General features: G+C 47.6%; 1 protein-coding gene across 4 annotated transcripts in view; it reads right to left on the reverse strand.

Annotated features, from left to right (window-relative positions):
• Positions 1 to 27,793, reverse strand: part of TMEM131L (transmembrane 131 like) — a 173,415-nt gene that overhangs the window by 83,308 nt on the left and 62,314 nt on the right. For 3 of the 4 annotated variants that reach the window (XM_052654396.1, XM_052654394.1, XM_052654397.1), the window contains exon 4: positions 1,144 to 1,212. The exons of the other annotated variant lie outside the window; for it this stretch is intronic. In XM_052654396.1, coding sequence (XP_052510356.1) covers positions 1,144 to 1,212 — 69 coding nt within the window. The remainder of the gene's footprint in view (positions 1 to 1,143; positions 1,213 to 27,793) is intronic. 4 annotated transcript variants of the gene reach the window in all.

Below are 27,793 nucleotides of genomic sequence, written 5' to 3' on the forward strand. Positions count from 1 at the left end.
TTAACCGTACTTCTGACAGAAGTAAAATAATCTCTTGGAAATTGAAACTGATGAGGTTTTACTGTAAAATCTCATTCTCTACTTAAGAGTAAAAATATAAAAATTCAAAAACAAAAAAGGCAGATGCCCAGAATCTTGTAAATACAGCGAGTTCCCCTTGCACTTTTATCACGTCTTCCTTTTATACAGTCTCCTTAAAAAGTTCAACAATGTACTTCTAAATTTAAAATTCATTATTCTTCACTGCAGCTCTGATCTTCTGCCGATCAGAAGGAAATGGAAAGAAGGAAACCAGATGAATGAAGGAGGACACGCCAGGCGAGCACCGCTAACTCACCCCAGATGCTCTCCTAGCACCACGGTTATTTCACTCGCATAACTTTTTTGCAACTCAGAAAAGTTCTCCATAAAACTGATGTTGTAGGATGCTGAAACAAGCAGAGTTGTTAATCCTGGAACACTCTTTTACTTCCACCTGGAAACTCTATTAACATGAAGCTGAATCTATTCAGTTCAGCAAAATTCTACACCCAGTGAGTCTAACACTTCACCTCTTAACTTCACTGCAACATGTGGCCTGGAGTTCCCTCCTGAGAACAACCGCATCCTTCTCTTCCTTGATTTCTGAGTTCCCAAACCAGTCCCTCACCTGACACTCAGGTCACCTCCTTCATCTCATGGTTCTCAACAAGATGTACTGAAAGGAACTACAGCTTCCACGCTGTCTTCCCCACCTGTTCCCAAAACCCCAATCTCAATAACCAGTGCATGTCCAGTTTTGAATCCCAAGGCACAAGGAGTAGTAAAAACAAGTGAATAAGTGAATCTAATTTTAAAAATTCAGCAACCATTGATACGTAGAGTTTTTCATTTAAAAAACAGCCTGCTTTGTTTCAGAAGAACAAGGATGTAATACCACAGACTTAAATTAGAACACATATTTATTAAAAACTATAGAAAGGACTAAAACAACTCTCATACTCTCCTTTTCACAAAAAAGTTCCTTCCAACAAGTTCTAGGAACAGCATCTCTTTATATTATCTATTTAAAATATATTTAGTATCATACATATACAAAAAATATCCTGAAAGCAAACAGTATTGGTAATAAATTGCTAAAAATCATAAGGAGAAAATACTTACTGAACTCCAAAATCTAGAACTGATGGCTGAAAATGTAAGCCTTTTCCACTAAATAGCTTGTCTGAGAAGCTAAAAAGAAAAGAAAACACAGATTAACTTTTCTCTGTTGTATGCTTCTGCTGAATGCCGAGTTAAGAGGCTATATACTTAGACTGATAGTTCTCATGATATATAATTTTACTCCCTAAAACATGAGTTTGAGCTAGATCTTAAATGATAAAATGTTAACAGTTAAATTATTTGAAGTCTAATATAATTCTACAGCTGCAAAAATTTAAGTCGCCAACGTTTGTCTGACTCTCTTGCTCCCCCACAGACTGTAGCCCACCAGGCTCCTCTGTCCATGGAATTTTCCAGCAAAAATACTGGAGCGGGTTGCCATTTCCTTCTCCAGGGGATCTTCCCGATCAACCAGAGTGTCCTGCTGCATTGGCAGGCGGATTCTCCTGATACTACTGAGCCGCCGGGGAAGCCCAGGGTACTCTTAGATTATGGTTAATGCACAGCTTTTATAAGCATTCAGATAAAAAATGGGGATGGAGTTGATCCTGAATGGGCTTCATTTCAGGATGAATTCAGGAAACATACCTATTTTCACAAGCCCCAAATCAGGAAAAAACACAGGGATGGGAGTTGAGGGTAGGGGGCTGGAGAGGGAAGGAGCTCTGCCCTCTACTTTCATCAGACTAGTTATACCAGGAAAAGGACTGGGGGCAAGGGTTGCCCCTTCAGACTGAAACCGTCACTAAGTCTGTATCTTTAAGATTAACAAAGCAAATAAAATATCACACAGCAGGTCATATTTTCAGCAGTTGTTAATCATTATTATGATTTCATTTTCCTTCAGAATCAAAAACTAGAAATTAATATACCCCAAAAGACGCATTAAAAATAAGCCACAATGATATATATGAATAAAGACATATAAAAACTACATACAAATATATAATATATATCATCTAAAATATGTGTCTATCAAGAAACTATTAACTGTCATATACCTTTTTAAGTAATTTTTTTTAATCCATTTTAAATCTAGCAGTGTGTATACGTTAATCCCAAACTCCCAATCTATCCCTGCCCACAACCTTCCCCTCTGGTATCCATAACTGTGCTCTGTAAGTCTGCTTCTGTTTCGTAAATATTAATAAGACCACTTGTATCCTTGTTTTTAAGATTCCCCATATATCATATATTTGTGTTTCTCTGACTTACTTCAGAGTCATGCAAGATCTTAAAATCCACGTATTCCAAAAATACTTAATTTAGAGAAGCTCCTAAGTGTAGTATACATAGCTGTTTTCAAAGAGACAAGTTTTCCCAAATAACAATCTTTCCATTTCCTCCTCCCACAAGTAGCCCTGCGCCGAGCATGATCCAGAGGCTGGCGGAGTGGACACTTGAGCTCCACAGCTGCCGGCCCGCAGAACTGCTGTGCCCCACAGCAGGCCGGCTCGCGGCTGTCTTGAAGGTGCAACAGTGCAGAGACCAGAGAGCCCGTCCAAACCCTCACCTCCCATGGAGCATCCTGCCTGCAGCCTCTCCTCCTCCCCTTTTCTGACTGCACCTAAGCTTCCCTTCCTCCACCCTCGCTCCTTAGAATCCCATCTGTCCTCTCATCTGTGTCTCCTTTACTCCACATCCAGCATCATCTTTATTAATAATAAAGGTGGCACTTCAGTTTCCCACCTGCCAACTTCCTTCCTTGTGTCCGCGTCAGGCAGTCACAGGTACGCTATTTCCTGGGCGCTCTCACACCCTAAAAGGCCAAGACTAACTCCATGATTTGCTTGCAAAAACAGGCCACAAACACACCCAGCTGCCTTCAGAAATGTTTTGAAAAGCCACAGGAGGCCAATGGTCATAAAGAGTTGCCAACATCAGAGGCACCACAGTCAGCCCCTCTACAGACCGAGCTGGCCAGGGCTCAGCATTCCAGAAAGAAAAGAAAGCAGGCAACTTCACATGCCGAAAATTACTTTAGAAAAGTCAGGCTGATGTATTAGCAAAAAGTGAAAGAGCCAATGACAGTCCACCTCACGCCTCGTACACTGAAGGTGAATTTATCGTCAGATTTCACACACAACTTCTGAATGAAGACGAGCTTTGGAGGACTTAAGTAATTCACCCAAGATCACATAGCTACTAAGAGGAAGAGCCAAAACTCCAATGCAGATCTGTCTGGGTCAAAAACATGAACCCTGTTCAGAGTTCAAGTCTATCCAAGTTCTTGTGACCTACCCAAGGAACCAAGGTAGTTCCTCTGCCGAGAGGAAGCAGCTTTGGAGCCGTCACTATATAGCACTGAATGAACTGCTCACTTAGTACCTGCAATATGAAAATGACAACAGGATCTGCCTTATAGTTTTCAGGAGGTTAAAATGAAAGAATGATGTCTTCGCGTCACGCCTGGCACATAATGCAATACCTATCAGATCGTGTTACTAAGAGGATGACTCTCGTCTAACAGAAAAAGCAATGGCAACAGGTGGAGAGGCCAGCTGAGCTTGGAGCAGAGCTGACCCCAGGATTTAGAAGTCCCAAATGGAGCAGCAGTGATTACCTGTGAATAGACCAAGTGAAACAGAAACCTGGGCTGTCTTATGCCACAACAGAGTTTACTAAAGCACACGATCGGGAAGTTCTTCATACTCAGTGAAAGTAAGACATGTAAGGGTCAACCTGAAGCAAAAGGGTAGAAACAGCCACAATTTCTCCAGCTTCAAAGAAGTCAGAGATCTTAGAATGGAGAAATAAAACCATGTCAGTATTTCTTCTAAAAGTCACAGAACAGATACATCTTTCTCCTTCGGTCAGTGTTAGCTCAACTTACTTTTACGGTCTGGAAACTGGATTAAGTCACACAAGGAGAGTGGTGTAAAAGGAGAGGCCACTCGGCACCTTCAGCAGGGGCAGGCACAGGGCCAGGACAGGACAGTGACAGCAACCGAGGCAAGGCTCTGGGTGTAGGGACCCCCCTGTCGCCCCCCCCCACTTTTTCTGCAGACGCCCACCTCCTGCAAAGAGCCATGCCTTCCTCAGCTGCAGGACACGTGGGCAAGGAATTCCACACATGCTTTTTTGAAAGAGTATCTCTGCCTAAGAGTATCTGACTTTATCTTCTCTTTTTTTTTAAAAACAAACTTTGGCCATCATTTATCTCTGTATATAAAATAAAGAAACACAGTTCAAAAAGGTGGCTAGTGTAAGAGGAAACAATTTCCCTGGAAATGAGAACTGAAATGAGAAGGTGCCAGCCAAGAGCTCCTATGTGATACGAGGCTTGGTCTCCTCGGTCGTCCTCAAGGGGGATGGGATGGATGTGCCAAGCTCCTTAGAAAAGGGCTCAGATGTAAATTACATCCAAGGAAAATTATACCCATCTGCCAATATCAGGCACACCCTTTAAAAAATTCAGCCCAGTAACAGGTATAAAAATGAATCAACTCTAAGCAACTGTTCTGGCCATTCACAGCTGTTATCTGACCAAGGCTCCCATCTTGGGAACAAGCGTCCGGGCTCAGGGGCTGGTTCCAGTCCACCAGCCCCCTGAGTTCAGAGCACCCAGCTGCATGCGGTGGGGGGCGCAGCCAGGTCAGAGGACCCTCCCCTCCAGATCTGATGCAGAAGGCCAGGCTCACGTGCCAACAGGCAAAACTCACAGATCAAGACAGTGCAAAGAGAGGGAAGGAGAAAGTTCCTGCAAGAGTCATGAAGGGCTTCTGGGCTGGGGCTCCACGGACAGCTACCCTGGAGGTGCCTCCAGCCAGGCTATCGGCTTCAAGAAGCACAGGTCACTCTGAAGAATGCCATCTGAGCATCTGGTGGCGCCAAGCAAGCGGCAGAGAGCGGAGTGCAGAGACAGGACGGGGTGTGAGCAGGGAGGAGCGGGTGTGAGCAGGGAGGAGGGGGTGTGAGCAGGGAGGAGGGGGTGTGAAGCAGGGAGGAGGGGGTGTGAGCAGGGAGGAGGGGGTGTGAGCAGGGAGGAAGGGGCGGGCGGATGGGGGCAGCTGAGAAGGCGCCTGGACCCCGAGAGTGGGAGCAGCACGTGAGGTCTGCAGGGCCTGCGCCGGACCTTCTCCTCCAGGCCTCACTGGTCTCTGGGAAAACCGCAGCAGTCCACAAGCCTGTGGGGGCTGCCATCGTCCCCCACCAGGGAGGAAGGAACCTCGCCTTCCAGCAGGGATCTGAGAAACAGCAGTGACTACCGAAGGGAGGGTGGGGCTGCCCAGTGGCCCACATTCCTAAATGGACCGGTTTTCATCTGCCTCTCAAGCCCCGCCGCCTACAGCCAGCTGCCTTTTATAGCCAAACTGTTCCAATGGAGGGGCGGAGAGAAAGAGCACTTTTTTTTTTTAAGGTCAACCACGACAATGGCTTTAGGCACTGGATGAGGATGAAAAGGCTGCAGCGGTCTAGATGCTGAGGTGTTGAGGAAAAGCAGGTTATGCTAATGAGCTCCTTAATGAGCCACTTATTGGGCTGTTTTTCTCTTAAGAAGCCGAGCCTATTCAGATCCCAGAGCTGGGAAACCTCTCGGAAGGTAGGGATTCCTGCACTATTAATTCCCCTGGGCCCTGAGCAGGAAATAGGGATTTCTGAGAGTCAGCTGCCATTCCCAGGGGTCCTAGAAGAATTCAGTACTGGCTCTCTATGCAGTGGCCTGGCACCCACCCTGTAGGACACAGGGAGCCCCAGCCTCCTGCAGCCCCTAGTCAGTCAGGCGGCCTCAGGGCAAGACCTGCAGCTGCCACCAGCAGCACTGCCGCCGTGAGGACTCCTGGGACCCACCCGTACTGTCCGAGGGCCTTCCGTGGAAACACAAGTGCCCAGGCTGCAGGACTGATGGAATGAGCTCTGCAGCCGCATGAGTTACAACAGCATAATCATGGTGCTACCAGTCGCTCTCTGCTTTAAATTAAAAAAATACTTCTCCCCAGAAGTTCACTGAAAGGAAAAAATATGAAATACACAGGCATGTCTACTTAAGTTAGAAATGTCATTCTTCCTGGTAAATTAATTAACTTGCAAGCAACCACTTAAAAATGGAGGCAGAAATCCACATTAAGTTCCCACAGAGGGAGAAAAAGTCATTTGGTAGGACAAGATTTTCCTAGCTTCTTCTTTTTTTTTAATAACGCCAGGTCTGAGCCGCGGCATGTGGGATCTAGTTCCCTGACCAGGGATCGAACCCGGGCCCCTGCAGTGGAAGCAACAAAGTCTTAGCCATTGCACCACCAAGGAAGTCACCTAGTTTCTTCCACTAAAAGAAGGCCTGGACTTCAAGATCGAAGCCAAGGGAAGTTCTTGAAGCAACACCAATAGTGGTGTATCAGAGGGACCCTCATGGACAAGGCTTCCCTGGTGGCTCAGACAGTTAAGAATCTGCCTGCAATGAGGGGGACCTAGATTCCATCCCTGGATAAGGAAGATCCCCTGGAGAAAGGAATGGCAACCCACTCAAGTATTCTTGTCTGGAGAATTCCAAGGACAGAGCAGACTGGTGGGCTACAGTCCACAGGGTTGCAAAGAGTCGAACATGACTGAGCCACTAACACTTTCCCAGACGAGAGATCTGGGGTTTTAAGCCACCTGGTTCATTGGTGGTCAAGCCCTCCAAGGCCAGGACCAAAGTCCTCCACGTCATTCTGTACCGTGAGTTGCTGATGACCTCTCCACCCACAGAGGAGGTGTTCCTCCCTCAAGGACGACTCCCTACCTCCCAGCCCCATCCTGCCCTGCCGGCCCCAGGGTTTTCACCATCTTCTCACCCACACCTCCCCCTCCACCTACTCATGCCCCCTCACTTGAGCAGCCGCCCTGATGCTCTCCTCACCCGCACCTCCCCCTCCACCTACTCATGCCCCATCACTTGAGCAGAGGCCCTGATGCTCTACACCTGCTCCAACCCCCCTCCTGCCCTTCGCAGTGAAACTGCCGGTGAACGTACCACTGGCAGCACGCACATTTATTGAACACTTACAGCATACAGGATGCTGTGCCAAGCACCTGATTATCCCATGGATACCTGTGTACCAGGTGGAGTCTGTTACTACACATTTTCATATCGGGACACAGACGTGCTGAGTGTTTAAACAACCTGCCAAGGCCCACTCGGTGGCTGAAGGGGCCTGTGAGCACGTGCCCAGAGCCCGTCCCCATCTGTGCCCCACCCCACTTCTCTCCCACAGCCCGCCCCTCCCTCACTGAGGCTGCTCGTGCTGAGGTCGCCAAGGGTAACAACCTGGCACCTGAGTGCTGAGCTGGCTTACCCCCTCCGCCAGCTCCTCCTTCCTGAACTGCCCCTTCTGTGGTTCCTAGAAGTCTCGCCCAGCCTTCTTACCCCCTGTGGCTGCTCCCGCTCAGCTCCCCTCCAGGCCCTCTTCCCCTGCTCACCTCTCCCAGGCCACCCTTTCCTCGGCCCTCACCTCCAGGCTCACCGATCACCAACAGTGTGATGCTTCCCATAGAGACATCTGGGTTCTTCTGACTGTTCAGCATCATCAGAGCTTCCTTACCCCATTCCCAGATTTCACCCCTTCTGGCCTGTTTGCGAACGGGCCAGTTACGGGTTAGACCCTGGGGCTCCGGGGCTCTGCCCCCACACAGTCACAAGTCTGCATGTAACTTTACAGCTGGTCCTGGGATCTGCTCCACAGTCTCGGTTCTGCACCAGAGTCAACCAAGTGTGGCTCATCGAGTCCATAATTATAGAAAGCAAGCACGTTTAAGTGGACCTGGGCAGTTCAAACTCGAGTTGTTCAAGGGCCAGCCGTCCTAGTTTCAGTGGTCCTGCTTGCAGCCAGGGGGCCAGCATACGACCCAGGCTTGGGCGGATTCACCTGCCCGTGGCAGGGCAGCGGGCGGTGGGAGGAAGGCGGTCCCAGGGTAACTAGCACCATGGCCAGCGGTGGGCTGGGGGTCCCGGGGGAACTGGTCGGGGGTCCCGGGGGAATGAGCACCACGGCCAGCAGTGGGCCAGGGGTCCCCGGGGAACAAGCACATGGGCACGGGGTGGGCCAGGGGTCCCGGGGGAATGAGCACACGGCCAGCGGTGGGCCGGTGAGTGCCAGGCAGTCTCTCTCCAGAACACACTGACTGTGGTTCAAGCTACTAAATCCCCTTTCTACTTGTTTATTTTCTGAGCCAGGTTCTTAAGACTTCCTCGAGATTCTGTCAGCTGCCCAACATCTCTTCAATAAATTCCTTTTCTGCTTAAATCAGCCAGAGTCGGTCTCTGTGGTCTGACTGATTCATTTCCCAAGCCTGTGCATCTGTGGCCTGGACTCCTCTGCTGAGCTTCTGACTCTTGTTTCCATCTGAGGCAATGCTATCCTGCAGATGCCCCCACCCCCGGCACCCCCAACTGCGACTCAGGATGGAGGTCAGCATCTGCCTCGGTCTCCCCAGCGGTTCACGGCACGGTCTGCCCCTCCTGGTGAGCGACAGCCAACCCACCCAGCCCGGAGCCCCGCAGGAAGTGCGACGTCTCCCTGCTTTCTGACTCCACACATAGCCAACACTGACAGACACCCCGGGACCCACACGCTGACACCATGCAAAGCGGTCCCCTCCTTCTAGTCTCACTAGCAGGACCTTACATTCAAAAATCGTTTCATTTGCACACTAAAGAATTTTAAAATCCATAATTGGATTTACACATTTAATCATATCACAGTCCGCATGCTATAAAGAACTGCTTTAGTCAAGTGGTTAAATAGCATTGCAAAAACCTATAAAAGAAAAGGCTGGTAATTAAGCTCATGTTTCCTATCCCTGGTCCAACTTTCTCTTTACAACAAAGCATGGCTTCTCATCTATGAGCTGAAGATTTCACATCTTTTCCCAGGCTACTATACGTTAAAATAATTAAACATGATTTTTAAACCTGCAAAATACAAAATACATTTTGCACTCTCTTTCAGCTCTAAGACAAGTTAGCATGAAAAAGTAATTCAGTCCTAGATGTTTCCAGCAATAACAGTCTTGATCAAATGCTACACATGAGCCAAAGCAGAAATCCACACAGACAATCAGTGAACTGGAGACTGGGAATGAAAGTCTTATCCTAGGCCACAGGTGGACCAAGCACGTTTATGCAATACAGTAGCTGTTCTCAAAAACACAACTCTGACTTCTCAAAGTGCCCAGATGAATTTCGACATTAGTAATCTGAACAGGAACAAGCTGTTTCCTTTTTTTAATTGAACTACTGTTGACTTACAATATCGTTAGCTTTAGCTGTAGAGCAAGGTTATTCTCGTATATGTATATACATATGTATACACGCACACATTCTTTTTCAGATTCTTTTCCATTATAGATCACTACAAGATACTGAGCATAGTTCCCTGTGCTATTCTGTAAACTTTTCTTGTTCATCTATTTTATATATGGCAGTGTGTATCCGCTAATCTCATACTCCTGATTTATCCCCTGCCCTTTCCCCTTTGGTAACCCTAACAGAAACAGGCACATAGACATAGGAAACAAGCTATTTTTTAAAGCTTCTCTGTGAACTAAACTGGACAGCAATGGGCGAATTTAATTCAGGTGACCATCATACCTGCTATTGTGGGCAGGAATCCCTTGGAAGGAACGGAGCAGCCTTCACAGTCAACTTGAGAGTCAGAATGCAGTACTTGGGTAAGACCTCAAAAATGACAGGATGATCTCAGTTCATTCCCAAGGCAAACCATTCAACATCACTCTAATCCACGTCTATGCCCCAACCTACAAGACCTTCTAGAACACACACACACACACACACACACACACACACACACACACACGTCCTTTTCCTCACAGGGAATTGGAATGCAAAAGTAGGAAATCAAAGGACACCCAGAATAACAGCCGAGTTTGGCCTTCGAGTACAAAATGAAGCAGAGCAAAGGCTAACAGAGTTTTGTCAAGAGAACACCCTGGTCATGGCAAACACCCTCTTCCAACAAGACACGAGACAACACTACACACGGACACCACCAGATGGCCAACACTGAAATCAGACTGATTATATTCGTTGCAGCCAAAGATGGAGAAGCTCTATAGTCAGCAAAACAGGACCTGGAGCTGACTGTGGCTCAAATTCAGGCTCAAAGTGAAGAAAGGGAAAACCACCTGACCATTCAGGTATGACCTAAATCAAGTGCCTTACATTATACAGTGGAAGTGACAAATAGATCCAAGGGGTTAGATCTGGTGGACAGAGTGCCTGAAGTACTATGGGTAGAGATTAGTAACACTGTACAGGAGGCAGTGATCAAGGCCATCCTCAAGAAGAAGGCAAAGTAGTTGTCTGAGGAGACTTTACAAATAGCTGAAGAAAGAAGAGACGTGAAATCAAGAGAGAAAGGGAAAGATATACCCAACTGAATGCAGAGTTACAGAGAATAGCAAGGAGAGATTAGAAGGCCTTCTTAAGTGAACAATGCAAAGAAATAGAGGAAAACCGAATGGAAAGACTGGAGATCTCTCCAAGAAAACTAGATATCAAGGGAACAGTTCATGCAAGGATGGGCACGATAAAGGACAGAAAGGCCAGGACCTAACAGAAGCACAAGAGATTAAGAAGAGAAGGCAAGAACACACAGAACTCTACAAAAAAGGTCTTAATAAACTGGATGACCGTACTGGTGTGTTCACTCACCTACACCAGACATCCTGGAGTATGAAGGCAAGTGGGTCTTAGGAAGCATTACTACGAACAGAGCTAATGGAGGTGACGGAACTCCAGCTAAGGTATTTCAAATCCTAAAACATGATGCTGTTGAAGTGCTGCACTCAATGTGTCAGCAAATTTGGAAAACTCAGCAGCGGCCGGAAGACTGGAAAATGTCAGTCTTCATTCCAATCCCAAAGAAGGGCAATGCCAAAGACTGTTCAAACTACCACACAATTGCACTCATTTCACATGCGAGCAAGGTTTTGCTCAAAACCCTTCAAGCTAGACTTTGGCAGTACGTTGAACTAAGAACTTCCAGATGTACAAGTTGGGTTTCGAAGAAGCAGAGGAATCAGGGCTCAAATTTCCAACATTCATTGGATCATGGAGCAAGCACGCGAATTAAAAAATATATCTACTTTATTTCACTGACTACATTAAACTCTTTGACTGTGTGGACCACAACAAACTAGAAAGTTCTTTAAAAAGATGGTAATATCAGACCACCTTACCTGTCTCCTAAGAAGTCTGTATGTGGGTCAAGAAATGACATTTAGAACCGAACATGGAACAATGGGTTCAAAATTGGGAAAGCAGTACGTCAAGGCTATATATCGTCACCCTGCTTATTTAACTTATATGCAGAGTACATCATGAGAAACACTGGGCTGGAGGAAGCACAAGCTGGAATCAAGACTGCTGGGAGAAATATCAATAACCTCAAATATGCAGATGATACCACTCTAATGGCAGAAAGTGAGGAAGAACTAAAGAGCCTCTTGACGAAAACGAAAGAGGAGAGTGAAAAAGTTGGCTTAAAGCTCAACATTCAAAAAACAAAGATCATGGCATCCGGTCCCATCACTTTATGGTCAACAGAAGCGGAAAAAGTGGAAGCAGTCACAGATTTTTTCTTGGGCTCCAAAATCACTGCAGACAGCTATTGCATGAAATTAAAAGACACTTGCTCATTGGAAGGAAAGCTATGACAAACCTAGACAGTGTATGTATTAAAAAGCAGAGACATCACTTTGCTGACAAAGGTCTACATAGTCCATGCTACAGTTTTTCCACTAGTCATGTACAGATGTGAGACCATAAAGAAGGCTGAGCGCCAAAGAACTGATGCATTCTAACTGTGGTGCTGGAGAAGACTCTTGAGAGTTTCCTGGACTGCAAGGCGATCAGAACAGTCCATCCTAAAGGAAATCAACCCTGAATATTCATTGGAAGGACTGATCCTGAGGCGGAAGCTCCAATACTTTGGCCACCTGATGCGAAGAGCTGACTCACTGGAAAAGACCCTGATGCTGGGAAAGAATAAAGCAAAAAGGAGAAGAGAGAGGCAGATAATGAGATGGTTAGATACCATCACCGACTCAATGGACATTAATTTGTGCAAACTCCGCGAGACAGTGGAGGAAAGGAGCCTGGTGTGCTGCAGTCCACGGGGTCGCAGAGAGCCAGACACAACTGAGGGACTGAGCAACAATGAGGAGCTGGGTATATAAGCACCGTGACACAGAGTAATTTTACTTCCTGACACACGGTGAAACACAGATATTCAATATACGCTTATCTTACATATTTATTCACAGATGCCTTCCAAAATACAACCGCCTTGACTCTTAAGCGGGAGTTAGACGTTACCTTAGTTGATGTGGAAATGCTTTTGGATGGATAGCAGTGTGAATATACTGGATTGGTCACAGCAAAATTTGATTCATTAGATTGGTTCTATAAATTTAAAGCTTGAAAAAGCTACTACTTTCACATATAATGCTTTCAGGCAAATAGGATGTAGCAATTTCAGCTTGTATTCCAGAGAAACTTCCTTAGTTTTTCTGGTGATGGAACCACCATCACCGGAAAACAAGCAGCGGTGCCAGATCCCACCCCAGCAATTCCGTCTCTTGAGCTGCACTAGGTGCTACGCCTCAGCCAGGGCAGTCTGACCCTAGCAGTCAAAGGAGAATAAAAGGCCTCCTAACGCCCATGGCGTCCAGTCTCACATCGCACACGGGGAGCACAGCCCACACGAGGGAGAGGCGCTGCAGAGCAGGCTCAGAAAAGCCTTCCGCAAGAGGCAGCGCTTCAGCGGGGCTGAGAAGGCTGGACATGTTGTGCTCAGTTGAACAGGGAGGAAGGAGCTTTTGACTAAGGGAAAAACAAAGATGAAGGCATGCAGACTTCAGGGAGGTCGGTAACACAGAAACAGATGTACCTAACGTGATCTTTCAGAGTTTCTTTGTACAACGAAAGAAGAATCCTATGTAACTTCATGGTCCAAAATTTTAATTCAAACACAATAAACTGAATTTTTTTTAAATCCCCATGGGAGCAAGTATATCAAAATAATCTTTCAGTTCAGTCGCTCAGTCGTATCCGACTCTCTGCGACCCCATGAATCGCAGCACGCCAGGCCTCCCTGTCCATCACCAACTCCCAGAGTTCACTCAGACTCACGTCCATCGAGTCAGGGATGCCATCCAGCCATCTCATCCTCTGTCGTCCCCTTCTCCTCCTGCCCCCAACCCCTCCCAGAATCAGAGTATTTTCCAATGAGTCAATTCTTCGCATGAGGTGGCCAAAGTACTGGAGCTTCAGCTTTAGCTTCATTCCTTCCAAAGAAACCCCAGGGCTGATCTCCTTCAGAATGGACTGGTTGGATCTCCTTGCAGTCCAAGGGACTCTCAAGAGTCTTCTCCAACACCACAGTTCAAAAGCATCAATTCTTCGGTGCTCAGCCTTCTTCACAGTCCAACTCTCACATCCATATATGACTACTGGAAAAGCCATAGCCTTGACTAGACAGACCTTAGTCGGCAAAGTAATGTCTCTGCTTTTCAATATGCTATCTAAGTTGGTCATAACTTTTCTTCCAAGGAGTAATCTTTAGGCAACTACAAAGAACATGAGCAATACTACGGGGGAAATCTACGAGAAACGCTTCACCTTCCTAACTGTCCTGTGCAGGGCCCACCCCCGGCCACAGCATGAGCAAACTGGGAAGAGCAAGGACGCAAGTGACCAGGCATTCCAGTCCCTCCGACCAGCCGGACAACGTGCACTAGCCAACAATCTCAGGGTTCTCCCTTGCAAAGAAAGGAACAAAACAAAATCCAACCTCGGAAGGCAAACCTTTTTTGAAAACAGGAACAGAGAAGAAACTCTTTTAATTGGTCTGTCAGAGGGTCCCTGTAACACACTGGCACAGACCCCATGCTTGCCCGCAGAGCATAACTCACCACCACCAAGCTCCTGGCTTGCTGCTGCTGCTGCTGTTTAGACGCTAAGCCGTGTCTGACTCTCAGCAACCACATGGACTGCAGCCCGCCAGGCTCCTCTGTCCATGGGATTTCCCAGGGTCCCATTGGAGTGGGTTGCCATTTCCTTCTACACAGTTCATGGATTACATGATATAATCCCACCACCAGAATGGCTTCAACGCTGAGCTTTCTCATGTGAAGCCCAAGGCTGACTGACACTGGAGAAACCGTCTGAATGTGCCCAGAAAAAGGACTCCTGAACACAAGCCGCGGGCACTTGGGTTTTCTCTTAGCGGGTGGAGCAGTGGTCATTTTAGGATGTGCTAGATCAAAAGCATTTGCCCTTGGGAAATAATGGTTGCGGTTTCACGGCTTCTTCCCCAGAGCTGTCAGGCTCTCCTGCAGCTGGGTATGGCCATGGAACCAGGCTCCAGCAAATGGGGAGCAGGTTTCTGACACGAACCCTCTGGCCCTCCCTCCACCCTTTCTTCCACCGGCTGCCATGCACAGACGCCACCACCTCACATTCTGAGTACCAGGCTGGTACATCCTAGGGAGGGGGGATCTGGTGGGGGCAGGGCTCCCTGAAGATTGCCTGGAACCAGAGGTGGCGCAAAGCATGAGAGAAGAAAAACTATCTTGTTTTAAATTGCTGGTACTTTGTAACTGAGTTACCTTAAAGCTTAAGCCAAGTTGAAACAGCTCTCACCAGAACCGCCAGTGGTCACTGCTCAACAGAACTCACACTGTCCAACAGCCCTCCCCTCCAAGCTGCTACTTGCCCTGGGGAGGCAGGTTCCCGCAGTGCCAGCCTTTCATGCGGCCCAGAACCAGAGCTTCCTGACAGATGAGAAGGCGAAACGGCTACAGCAGTAAAAGGAACCCAAACCTGACACCAAAACAAAGACAATTCTCAGACAGTCCCTGCTGCCCCACGCCGAGAAAAGCCACCGATGATGGCGCGGGCCTGTGGTGGCTTTGGCCACACGCTGGGGCCAACTGACAAACGCCTGTACAAGAGCTGCCCCGAGGAAAAGGAACCCAGAAACTGCCTTCTAGTTCGGAACCTACTGTTCTGCCTCGTAACTGCACATGCAGGGACAGGTCCCGTCCCATGCAGGGGACTGCCAGGACCTCCGTCAGACAGTGCAGCGAACCCAGAGCTCAGTCCAACACCAAAGACACTGCAGGGAACCCAGAGCTCAGCCCAACACCAAAGACGCTGCAGCGAACCCAGAGCTCAGTCCAACACCAAAGACGCTGCAGCGAACCCAGAGTTCGGTCCAACACCAAAGACGCTGCAGGGAACCCAAAGCTCAGTCCGACACCAAAGACGCTGCAGGGAACCCAGAGCTCAGCCCGACACCAAAGACGCTGCAGGGAGGACAAGGAGCGGAATTATCCTCCTCTTGAAAGACTGCTTGGAGGTTCCTCAGGCATGGATACACGGCTCCTTCCCAGGATTGACTGAAACAGCCATCTTCCTGCCCTGCCCAGAGTCCTGCAGCGCGGTGGCCGAGTGCAGAGTTCTCGAAGACCCAGAAGAGGGCTGTTTTCTCTCCGTCATGCTTTGCGCTGCCTCTAGTTTCAGACTGGGTCCTGTTTCCTAGTCAGTCTTGGGAGAAAGGAGTCCAGAAGGGTTACAGCAGTGGAGGAAAGAGATCTGCTAAATTCCCAGGGCCTGGAGTCACTGGGACCCCAGCTGAGACCAACCCTCGAAAGGCGGAAGCGACTAGCTAGATGAGGACACGAGATCATCTGACAGTCACACGGCCAGAATTTCCGTTTCCACTACTATAGAATTAAGATAACATGCCTAAGTCCACGGTGAGGATTGAAACACAGGTACAGAGCTGTGCAAAGTGCCTGGGGATGTAGGGAGAGGATGGGGGTGTCAGCTCTAAAGTCAGCAGAAATGGCCAAGATTCATGTTCTGATTTCCATGGACTCTCCAGAAGCAAATCAGGGCAAGACCGAACTACGCTCCAGAACTGTGTGTACTGAGGAGGAGGGTGGCGGCAGAGGCTGAGCTGCTTCCAACCATCCCAGGGAGCTGACAGCTCCAGGCTGTTAGCAGTAGTCGCCTCCCTTTCAGTTCAGCCCAGGGAACTTAATTGTTCTTAATTATACAGATGCCACTCATATGCAAATAGTGCATGAAGGGCTTTCCTTTTAAATTGTAATTTTTCTTTCTTTTCTTGAGGCACTTAAGTGTTACTGCTGAAGACGTTAGAGAAGAAAGAATGGCCCACAAGTGCCCGGGCCCAGGAGGCAGGCCCTGGGCACAGGCCGCCCTCCCTTTGTGCGGCCCTTGGGCTGGGTCCCCTCCCATGGTCCCGGCCTGCCAGGGTCTTGTCTCTTTAACTCTTTCCCCCCTCCTCCCAGCATTCTCCAGCCCAGACCAAGCACCAAGTGAAGCTCACAGAGGTCCCAGAGCCCAGTGGAGAGGAGGGGAAGTCAAGATAGCGGGCCACAAGGTACCTTCAGCCAGTCAATCCTTCTATAAATGAATACCAACTGCAAAGGAGAGCGCTCCAGTAAAAACTGTTCTTAAGATAATAATAGCAACATGGGGGGGAAAAAAAGCTGACAACAAGTAAATAAAAGGAAACACAACTGTCCTGTGCAGTATGATTACAACGAAAGACTTACAAGGGAAAATGAGCAGGCAATTACTCAAATACTAACCGGCCACGTTAGGATGGGGGAATATCAGCAACGCTTCCCTCACCCCACCCCATATTCCAAATTTGTTACATGGAGCAATGTCTTTGAGAATATTAACAATTTTCAGTTATGTGCTTTTAGAAAATTCAAGAGCAACAGGAAGGTACATTCTTATTAAAAACAACTTGAAATTACTTTTTTTTTAACCAAGTAACGCATTTTCACGTTCACAAGCTACTGAAAAACTAACAGAAGTTTCAGCTCCCAGTGTCCTGTTACTTTGCTCCATTTTCCTGTCTCTCCAGGCTCTGCCTCCTCCACCACCCCTTTCAGAGACCCCCAGCCTTCAGCTGCCGGCCTTCTTCCCCATCTACAACCACCCACTGGCTGATCTGATCCAGTCTCCAGGCTCCATCACCTGAAATTACATCTCCAGCTCAGCCCTCCTCTCTCCAAGCCCAGCTTTCCAGCTGCCCACCCACACACAGGTCTACTACCAGCAGAAGTGGTTTAGTAACCAAGTCAAGTCACCCTCTTGCAACCCCATGCCAGGCTCCTCTGTCCACAGGATTTCCCAGGCAGGAATACTGGAGTGGGTTGCCATTTCCTTCTGCAGGAGATCTCCCTGACCTGGGGATCGAACCTGGGTCTCCTGCACTGAGGGGCGATTCTTTTCCACCTGAGCCACCAGGGAAGCCCAGCGGTCTTCTGAGAATTCTCAAAGACACTAAAAACAAAACCCTCCACTGCTGCATCGACAGCCATCCCGGCTCAGCTATTCCAGCCAAGAATCCTAAAATCATCTTGACTGCTCTCTCCACCCTACACTCCACACATCAATCTCTGGAAATCCTGTGAGCTCTGGTGCAGAACAAATCCAGAACCACACCACCTTCCCACCTCCACCAGGCCTGGACACTTGACCACTGCCTGCAATCAAGGGACCTCAAGTGGCCTCCCCACAGTGCAGGTCAACGCCAACCAGGACGGCCTTTCAGAACCGAACTCAAGAGTCTCATGGCTCTGCTCAAAGGCCCAGTGACTCCCCACTCACTGGTCTCATGAGCCATCACCCTGGGCTGCTGCTGCTGCTGCTAAGTCACTTCAGTCGTGTCCGACTCTGTGCAACCCCATAGACAGCAGCCCACCAGGCTCCCCCGTCCCTGGGATTCTCCAGGCAAGAACACTGGAGTGGCTTGCCATTTCCTTCTCCAAGGCATGAAAGTGAAAAGTGAAAGTGAAGTCGCTCAGTCATGTCCGACTCTTCGCCACCCCATGGACTGCAGTGACTCACCTTCAATTTGCTCCCTCTTCGGTACGTTCTGCTATAGCCCACGGTCTTCTGGCTGCCCTGGGACCACTCCAGGCACAAACACCCATCTTACAAGGCCTGTACACTGGCCATTCTGTCTGGAACATTCTTTTCCCAAGGAGCCTCATGGCGATCTCCTTCACCTCCTCAATCTTTGGAAAAGCTCACCTCTTTAATAAGCCCCGACACTGTTTATAATGACAGCTCCCACCCTTCCTCTTTTATTTGCCCCATTTTTTCCACTTTCTCCACACTACATATCACCTTCCAAAAGCCATACAATTCAGCTGTTCCTTATATTCAGGTTCGCTGCCTCTTTCCCACACCCAGACTGCAAGATGACAGGGGTTTTGGTCTGTTTTGTGCGGAATTGAACATTCTTAGGCATTGCCTTTGAGATTGGAATGAAAACTGACCAAAAAATGCTTAAACTACCGCACAATTGCACTCTTCTCACACCCTAGCAAAGTAATGATCAAAATTCTCCAAGTCAGGCTTCGATACTACGCGAACCAAGAACTTCCAGATGTTCAAGCTGGAGTTAGAAGAGACAGAGGAACCAGAGATCAAACTGCCAACATCTGTTGGATCCTAGAAAAAGCAAGAGAGTTTCAGAACAGCTACTTCTGCTTCATTGACTACACTAAAGTCTTTGACTGTGTGAATCACAAGAAACTGTGGAAAATTCTTCAAAAGATGGGAATACCAGACCACTTTACCTGCCTCCTGAGAAATGTGTATGCAGGTCAAGAAGCAACAATTAGAACTGGACATGGAACAATGGACCGGTTCCACATTGGGAAAGGAGTACATCAAGGCTGTATATTGTCACCCTGCTTATCTAACTTACATGGAGAGTACGTCATGCAAAATGCCAGGCTGGATGAAGCACAAGCTGGAATCAAGATTGCCAAGAGAAATATCAACAACTTCATACATGCAGATAACACCACCTTTATGGCAGAAAGCAAAGAGGAACTAAACAGCCTCTTGATGAAAGTGAAAGACAAGAGTGAGAAAGCCGGCTTAAAACTCAACATTCAAAAAACAAAAAGCATGGCATCCAGTCCCATCACTTCATGGCAAATAAATGGAGAAACAATGGAAACAGTGACAGACTTTATTTTCCTGGGCTCCAAAATCACTGCAGATGGTGACTGCAGTCATGAAATTAAAAGACATTTGCTCCTTGGAAGAAAAGCTATTACCAACCTAGACAGCATATTAAAAACCAGAGATGTCAGTTTGCTGACAAAGGTCCATCTAAGCAAAGCTATGATTTTTCCAGTAGTCATGTACAGTCTAGTCCAGAGACCTGGACCCTAAAGAAAGCTGAGCGCCGAAGAATTGATGCTTTTGAACTGTGGTGTTGGAGAAGACTCTTGAGAGTCCCTTGCACTGCAAGGAGATCCAAGCAGTCAATCCCTAAAGGAAATCAGTCCTGAATATTATTTGGAAGGACTGATGTTAAAGCTGAAACTCCAATACTTCGGCCACCTGATGTGAAGAACTGATTCACTGGAAAAGACCCTGATGCTGGGAAACATTAAAGGCAGGAGGAGAAGGGGACGACAGAGGATGAGATGATTCGACAGCATCACCGAGTCAAGACATGAATTTGAACAAGCTCCAGGAGTTGGTGATGAACAGGGAAGCCTGTCGCGCTGCAGTCCATAGGGTCGCAGAGAGTCGGACACAACTGAGCAACTGAACTGAACTTGTGCAGAAGTGTGTCTCAAGAATTTAGAGAACAGTTGCTCAATAGCATTTATTACACAGGTGAAAAAGTCTTCAACCCGTGTCATGGATCTTTAAAACCACAATCCAAGCCTCAGAATATCTTTTTAATTATCCGGTTAAAGTTAGCCTCACCAAAATATACCAGAGACCACAGGAAATGTCATGAAAAAAGGTTTCTCAATTTTCAATGTAAGCCTTGACCATATCAAATTTTAAATGTGTGAAAGAGAGGGGGAAAACAGCTATGTACAGAATAGTTTTTAAAAAACATTGTCGAAAAAAAAAAAAAAAAACATTGTCAGGTAAGTTACATTTTCTTATTCACCTTAAAAAGAAAAAAAGTCAGATCTAATCAAGCCAAGGGTATACAAATTACAGTGACTTACTAAATTACAAACGCTATACTTGTTAATAGGACTTCCCTGTAGCTTAGACGGTAAAGCGTCTGCTTACAATGCGGAAGACGCGGGTTCAATCCTGGGTTTGGAAGATCCTCTGGAGAAGGAAATGGCAACCCACTCCAGTACTCTTGCCTGGAAAATCCCATGGACAGAGGAGCGTGGTAGGCTACAGTCCATGGGGTCGCAGAGTCGGACACGACTGAGCGACATCACTCACTCACTCATACTTGTTAATAAAATGCTGAGACAACTAGGACATTTTTTTAAAAAGAAAGGATCCTGAGTCTATTGAGAAAAATAAGGCCTTGAACCAGGCACTGTAACATGGAAAGATTAAGCCAGGACTGTACGAGATCCCATCTGTTAACCACCGGTTGGGAAGGATCTCTGGGAAGCAGCATCCCAGGCCTGGGCCTGTTAAAATTGTCTGACTAAGGCCTTGAAGTAGCAAGAGGCCTGAGATGGCAATTCTGGTTCCGCTGTTTGAATGAGTGGATTCATAATCCCAGAATGAAGAAATAATCCAAAACCTACAATGTTTAGCGGAGAAGGCAATGGCACGCCACTCCGGAGTCCTGCCTGGAAAACCCCATAGACAGAGGAGCCCAGTAGGCTGCAGTCCATGGGGTCGCTAAGAGTCGGACATGTCTGAGCGACTTCACTCTCACTTTTCACTTTCATGCACTGGAGAAGGAAACGGCACCCCACTCCAGTGTTCTTGCCTGGAGAACCCCAGGGACAGGGGAGCTGGTGGGCTGTCATCTGTGGGGTTGCGCAGAGTCGGACACGACTGAGCGACTTCACTTTCCCTTTTCACCTTCATGCATTGGAGAAGGAAACGGCACCCCACTCCAGTGTTCTTGCCTGGAGGATCCCAGGGCCAGGGGAGCTGGTGGGCTGCCGTCTGCGGGGTTGCACAGAGTCGGGCACAACTGAGGCGACTCAGCAGCAGCACGGTGTTTGGGGACTTCTCTGGTGGTCCAATGGCTACGACTCCACACTCCTAATACATGGGGCCCAGGTTCGATCCCTGGTCAGGGAAGTAGATTCTGCAAGCCCCAACTAAAGACCTCGTGTGCCCCAACTAAAAGTAACAAAACAAACAAGGGATTCCTAAATGGAGCAACTAAGACCTGGCACAGCCAAATTAAAACAAAAAACCTACAGCACTTATAGACAGCAGGTGCACGAGCACACGGGCGAGCTGAAGTGAGCACAGCAGCACATCTCAGCCGCACTTCTGCTTCCCCAGGTGCACCCCAGGTTCAAGGCCCAGTGCAGAGATGCGTCCCCAACAGCCACATCCAGTCCCCCAGCTACCACGGGGGCAAATGTGGCCAACATGGGGATGACAGGCCTGAAGGATGGAGAGAAAGTCTCTGACTCTGCTTATTCCAGAAGCCATCATCTGTCCTTCTTTAGGCTATGAGAACAAATTCTTTTTAGTTCGAATCTTGTCACTTGAGACTAAAAAGGCCCCAGCTAATCGTTAGATAAACCCAGTAACTAAAATCTAATTTATGAGACTGGGTCCAAAAATACGGAATGCAGGTAACCTCTGAAACATTAAAATATCTTTTATTGCTATTTATGAAAACAAATGCTTTCCGAGAAATAGGGTGACTGTGCCAAAGGTCTTAGAAAAACGGCATCTCGATCCAAAAAAAGTGTTCCTTAAAAAGTACAAACTATATTTTCTTTATAAAAGCACCACAGCTTCTTTTGAGCAACAAACACTGCAAAATTAGACTGTGGTGGTGGCTACCTGTATTAGAATAGCTGCACATTCTAGATGGGTGAACTGTAGGCTATGTGCATTGTATCTCAATAAAGCCGTTTCAGGGGGGAGAAAAAAGGGAAGTGCACACATTAGAAGGCAAGGCCAGCCTCCTAATTCCATCTTTCTGTCAGGATTCAGAAGGGAAGGAGGCCATTTCTGCAGACACATCTTCTCAAACACGGAAGCCCCCACAACACAAGCTCATTTCCTCTCTGTGCACACAGATGCCTCCTATACAAAATGAAAATGCCATATGCAGATGCCTCTGATTAGCACATCCACGTTTCTCATTATTATGCAGCACTCTGTAACAAGCTGCAGTTAATGCCTGCCTATTATCCAAGTGCAAAATCATTCTGCCTAATTTCAAGCAGTCTGACAGCTGCAGGGGAAGAACAGCCTTGCCTTCAGTGGAGGCCATCTGACATACAACCCCTGCCGCTGCAAGGACCCCAATTATCTAGGGCTCATCAATTGCAATCAAGCAGGCACTCTCAGACTTCATTTGTTGTCATGGGCCTTCCAAATGCCAGCATGAGAAGATGAAGAGAAAGGCAGAAATTAGGACTGGAGCAGTTTGGGGGCAGAAGGGTTGTTTTTGGTGGCCCCCTTTTTTTTTTTTGGCGTGGGGGCGGGTAGGATGCACAGGTGGTAACGAAATCTAACAAGAGCGGAACAAGTGCTTCCACCGAGCAACGCCGTCCCCTGCTGTGTCCGCCCCCATTCTCATCTTCACAGGCCTGGGAGCCGGGATCTTCCGCAGCCTGGCCTCCAGGGCCCAGTGAACTCCAGTGCCACTCAGTGACTCTCAATTTGCCAGTTTTCCAAATAATCCTATGACCTCTCCTCTGAGGAGGCATTTCCGTATTTCAAATACTCTCCATCGTGGTTTGCCTTTAACAATAAACAGAGATAAGAAAATACACTAACAGTACTTCATACAATGAATCGGGGAATTACACTGTGGCATGCCACAGTTACTACAATAACTACGCTGCATATAAAGTACTACGTTTTTAACTCTCATGACAAACAACTCAATTTTTATTCTGCATTCAGGAACACTCTTTCCAAAATCTCTATTTCTTTACTTTCCTAGTAACAAAAGAAGGAAATCCTGTATATTCCACACTAGAAATACTGCCACATTCCGGCACTAGTTACAGAATTAATCCATTTGAATCCAAGAAAAGGTAAATCCCCTGTAGTGAAACTTTAAAATGTGTAGCTCCTGAACACTTCCTCCCTTTTAAAAAGAATCATCGTGAGCACCAGATCATGGAGTCAAGAAATTATTTAGTCCACTGGAATTCAACCTGGCTACCTGTCAGGATAACCAGGAACAGCTTTTTAAAGTATGGATTCCAGAAACTTCCCAAATGCACCAGCCATTAGCTAGCTGCCTGGTCGGGAAGCTAAGATCCCACATACCTCATGGCCAAAAAGCCAGAACTTTAACAACTGAAACAATATTGTAAATATTCAATAAAGACTTTAAAAATGGTCCACATTCAAAAAAAAACTTTTTTTTTTAAATAAAATAAAATACGAATTCCAGGAATCCACTACTTCCTCCTGAATCGGAATCTCTGGGGAAAGAGCCTGGCAATCTGTTTCAGGAGTAACACCCCCAAGCAATCCACTGCCCCTGCACCCTCTAGGAGCACAGGTGTCATGCATTTGGAAACCACATATCCACTCATCCATCTGTCTGTGGCTTATTCCAGAATCCACTCAGCGTACTTCTGTTTCCAATGTGGTTTATCCCCATTATGTTGATAAAATATTTCTATCTCAGCAAAAGTCAGGTTGCAGGAAACAAGCTAGCTGTTTTATGCAGAAAGGGATTTTAACGTAGGGAATCCAGTGCTCACGAGATCACTGAAAGGTTCAAGAGGGAAGGCTCGAGGCTGGGCTTCCAGAAAGGAGCCCCGGAGCAACAGGGAACCACGCTGCCATGGGGGCGCTGGCCTCGGTCCCACAGGGAAGGTGGAGCCCCCCTCTAGGGAGGCCGTCCTGGAACCACTGAGTCAGGAAGCACCCAGGACTTGCCCGCCACCGGCTGTCCTACACCTGACGGCCACTGAGTCGGAATGTGGGAAGAAGCACTCGCTCGAACGCGGCAGAGGCTGAACTCACATGGGTAGGACACAACTGCACTCAGGGGTCCCCAGAATTGCGTCCAGCAGGCCAGCCCACTCTGAGCAGAGGCCCGCACCTCTAACACACACACAGCAGTCTCCCTCCCCTCTGCAACCTCCGCAGGCCTCTCTCCTTTCCATTTCTCCCTCCTGTGGGGACAATGTGCACTCCACTACTGTGCCTAATGATACCTTTTGAATTTCTTCTTCTATGATTCAGCTCATAATGCAGTCAGGAGATCTTTTAGGGTTCTGATTTTTATCACTCAATAAGCTGACTCTTGGTCCCCAAATTCTGTCATGCAACAAATTAGTGATATAACATTGAAGAGATAGAATTAATTTTTAAAACATACTAACTTCTACTAAACATACATACTAATTTCACTGGGAAATTGTAACAATCGCATTATCAATATCTGCCCAAATTCAACCAGCCTTTTTTACACGGTTATTTTCTGGACCATATGTCCAAAAGAGTATGAGATGTTACAAATGCATAAAAGCCCCTGACCACAAACAAGGAGTTGCTATTCTTACAGGAGCAGCAGAGACTTAAGAAAAAAGAAGAGCAGAAACAGCAAGAGTTTTAAGTGCTGCAAACAGAACATCTGACACCAGTGTGAACCGTGAACTACTCAGACTCGAAATAATGACGGTGGTTCTCTTCTTCAAGCATGGTTTTGTGAAATGAACATATGGTAACATCTTGTGTAACAGCCCACAGAGTCCATTTTTGCAATCAGATCTTACTTAATTCAATACACCGTGTGAATTCAAAACGTGGGCATATGTCAACTTCGAAAACTCTCCCACAGTTAACCTGGATGGGGTGAGGAGGCAAGGGAGGTCTTCTGAGCAAATGAAATCGTTCCTAACTCAGGCAGCAAGCGTGAGTTATGTGCGTGTTAAATTCTAATTTGTCTTCTCTAATGAGTAAGATTAATTTGGTACCTTATTTTCACCCGCATTAAGATTCCCCCTCTGAGGATTCAGTCTTCCCTTCTCACTGGTTTTTCACTTCTTTCAACCCACTCCCTTCCAAAGCAGCCACCTGTTTCTAAATGAGTCCACACAGCTCTCTTACGTTGCGTACTTATTTCCGGTAAGTGGAAACACACACACACCGGGTGAGTTCTCTTCAAGGTGTGACTGAAGAGGAGGAAGGCCCACACCCACAAACGTTTGCTAATTTAAGTGGAAACTTTACTTTCATTTCTTTTGTAAATGGATTCCATCCCACCTACCACACTTTAGAAGCGTGCTGTATGCAATGTCCTTAAATAGAAAATTCAAAGTAATCATTCATTTCTTTTACTACTGGCAAGTACCACCAACTGTATATGGAACATTTCCATTTTATACAGATGAAAGTCAAAGTTCACAGATGCTAAATTCAGTGTAATTTCTCAGAAGCACCAAGATAAAATTAATCACAAAATATCCCGGAAATCGGGCTTCCCAGGTGTCGCAGCGATAAAGAACTCATCCACCAACGCAGGAGATGCAAGAGACACAGGTTCAATCCCTGGGTTGGAAAGATCCCTTGGAGTAGGAAATGGCAAGCCACTCCAGTATTCTTGCCTGGAGAATCCCATGGACAGAGGAGACTGGCGGGCTACAGTGCACTGGGCCAGAAAGGGTCAGACGCGACTGAGCAACTGGGCACACACACACATCCCAGAAATCACGAATGATCACGCAACAGGCCACAGTGGTGTCCAAGCCCTCTGGGCAGTCAGGGCAAAGGCATGCCTCCTCACCCCCCAGGCCACACTGAACAGAGTCTGCCCACAGAAAGAGCAAAAGTGTGGCACCTCACGTGACCCACAGCACACACGTCAGATAAGAAACCCTACCACGCTCCTACAGGATCCGTCAGCCACACTCTCCCAGAAGGGCTGGCTCCCCCACCCCCTACATCCCTCACCCTCAGCCCCCTCCACCCCCAGCCCAGCAAGCCCTCTTCTTCCCGCACTCTACTGGGCTCAGAAACTCTAGACCTGAGGCCTATGCTGTAACCAAACTTTGATACCAACACTCTATGAGACAGGCCTAGGAAGGGAGCCAAGAGACAAGACCAGTGTTTTCAAAGAAGAAAGAGGGGGAACGCAGGAGAAAATGGGCATGAGAAAGGTTATTTCCTCACGCTCTGAAGTCAGTCTTCCCTTCCCTATCTGCTTTTAAGCCAACACTTATTCTCACTGGTGATGGCCCAGTTGTTTCTCCACCCAGAGGCTTCCCCTACCCCTCCACAGGTGGATGGTGGGTCAGCATTACTGCAAACAGTCTGCACACTCTGTTTTTAACACCAGTCCACTTTTCTCAATATTTTAAAACAGCCACATGGTTTTCTCCAGTCCCTGGAAAAGGATACACTAAATATAAAACTTAGGGCTTTCAACCCACGCAAATCTACCGAAGCCAAGTGCTAGGAGCCCAGGTCCGACTTCCTCTCTGTTCTGTTCTCACAGCCTAGATTCTTTCAATAAATTCCCATCTTTACAACTAAGTAATACACTCTTTGAAGAGGCAAGCTCCAACCTGTTTTACATTACCTAAGGCCAAAATCTGAAAGTGAGCGAGGCTTACTTATTTCACCCCCAGTTCTAAAAACCCACAGGTACCACACTGCCGTCCCTCTCACAGACACTGAGCTCATGGGAAGGGCCGTCCCGGGCACACAGGCGGCGGCCACGAGCACCAAGGACACCCAGCCCAGACCGCAGGGCAGACCAGCCGCTCACGCAGCAGTTCAGCAAATGTTTGAAACGCATGGGACCAAAACTCAAAGAAGCCTCTCAAGTTGCAAAAACATGGTGCCAAAGAGATGAAGCTAAAGAGCAGTAACTGCAGGATGTCCATGGAGGCAGGGAAGGCTAACGCGGGGAGAGCGGTGGGCGCGGTCCAGCAGGGACCCTGTGCCGGTCCCCCAGGCAGCCCACAGAGGGCGGGCACCTCCCGGACAGCGGGTCTTAACAAGGCCACCCTCCACGGGGACAGTCCCCGCCTCCCCCACAGCATACGCCCGGAAACCCAGAGGAACACAAAGCCAATCACATCTCCCCACAGGACCTCCAACAGGGAAACGGCACAGAGAGTCACAGCCTGGCAAAGGCACCAAGTACACACGCAGGGCAGGGCTGCACGAAATCTTCAACACAGCCACAAACCCTCTAAGCAACATGCAGCGGCGAAAAGCAAGCCCCTGAAAGTCTGTGTCAGAATGACCTGACACACCCCAGGGTTTGAGTCTCTCCTTTGCCAGGCCAGGAAATGGACACCCAGAGGGTCACTTGCCCACGGTCAGGAATCCAGTCAAAAGCCAACTGGGAAACAAACCCCACGCCTCCTGCACACCCGTCATGTACGGCCAGAAAAGCTTCTCCTCTTTACAAAAGTCCCTGGAGACAGGCAACACACACATACACACACACACACACACACACACACACACACACACCACACACACACATCACACACACCACACACACACACCCCATTATTATTTATGCTGTCTCCAAAACAAGACACACATAAATAAAAACATAATTCCCGCATAACACATTTTCCCTGCCAACCATATCAGCCATTAGAAATTACGTATCTGTGCACGTGTTACTGGCTACCGCTTCTGCTTTTGACAGTTTTTTAAAGTTACAGAGTATTGGCAGAA

Source organism: Budorcas taxicolor, chromosome 17 (assembly GCF_023091745.1).
Source record: "Budorcas taxicolor isolate Tak-1 chromosome 17, Takin1.1, whole genome shotgun sequence".
Classification (NCBI taxonomy): Eukaryota; Metazoa; Chordata; class Mammalia; order Artiodactyla; family Bovidae; genus Budorcas; species Budorcas taxicolor.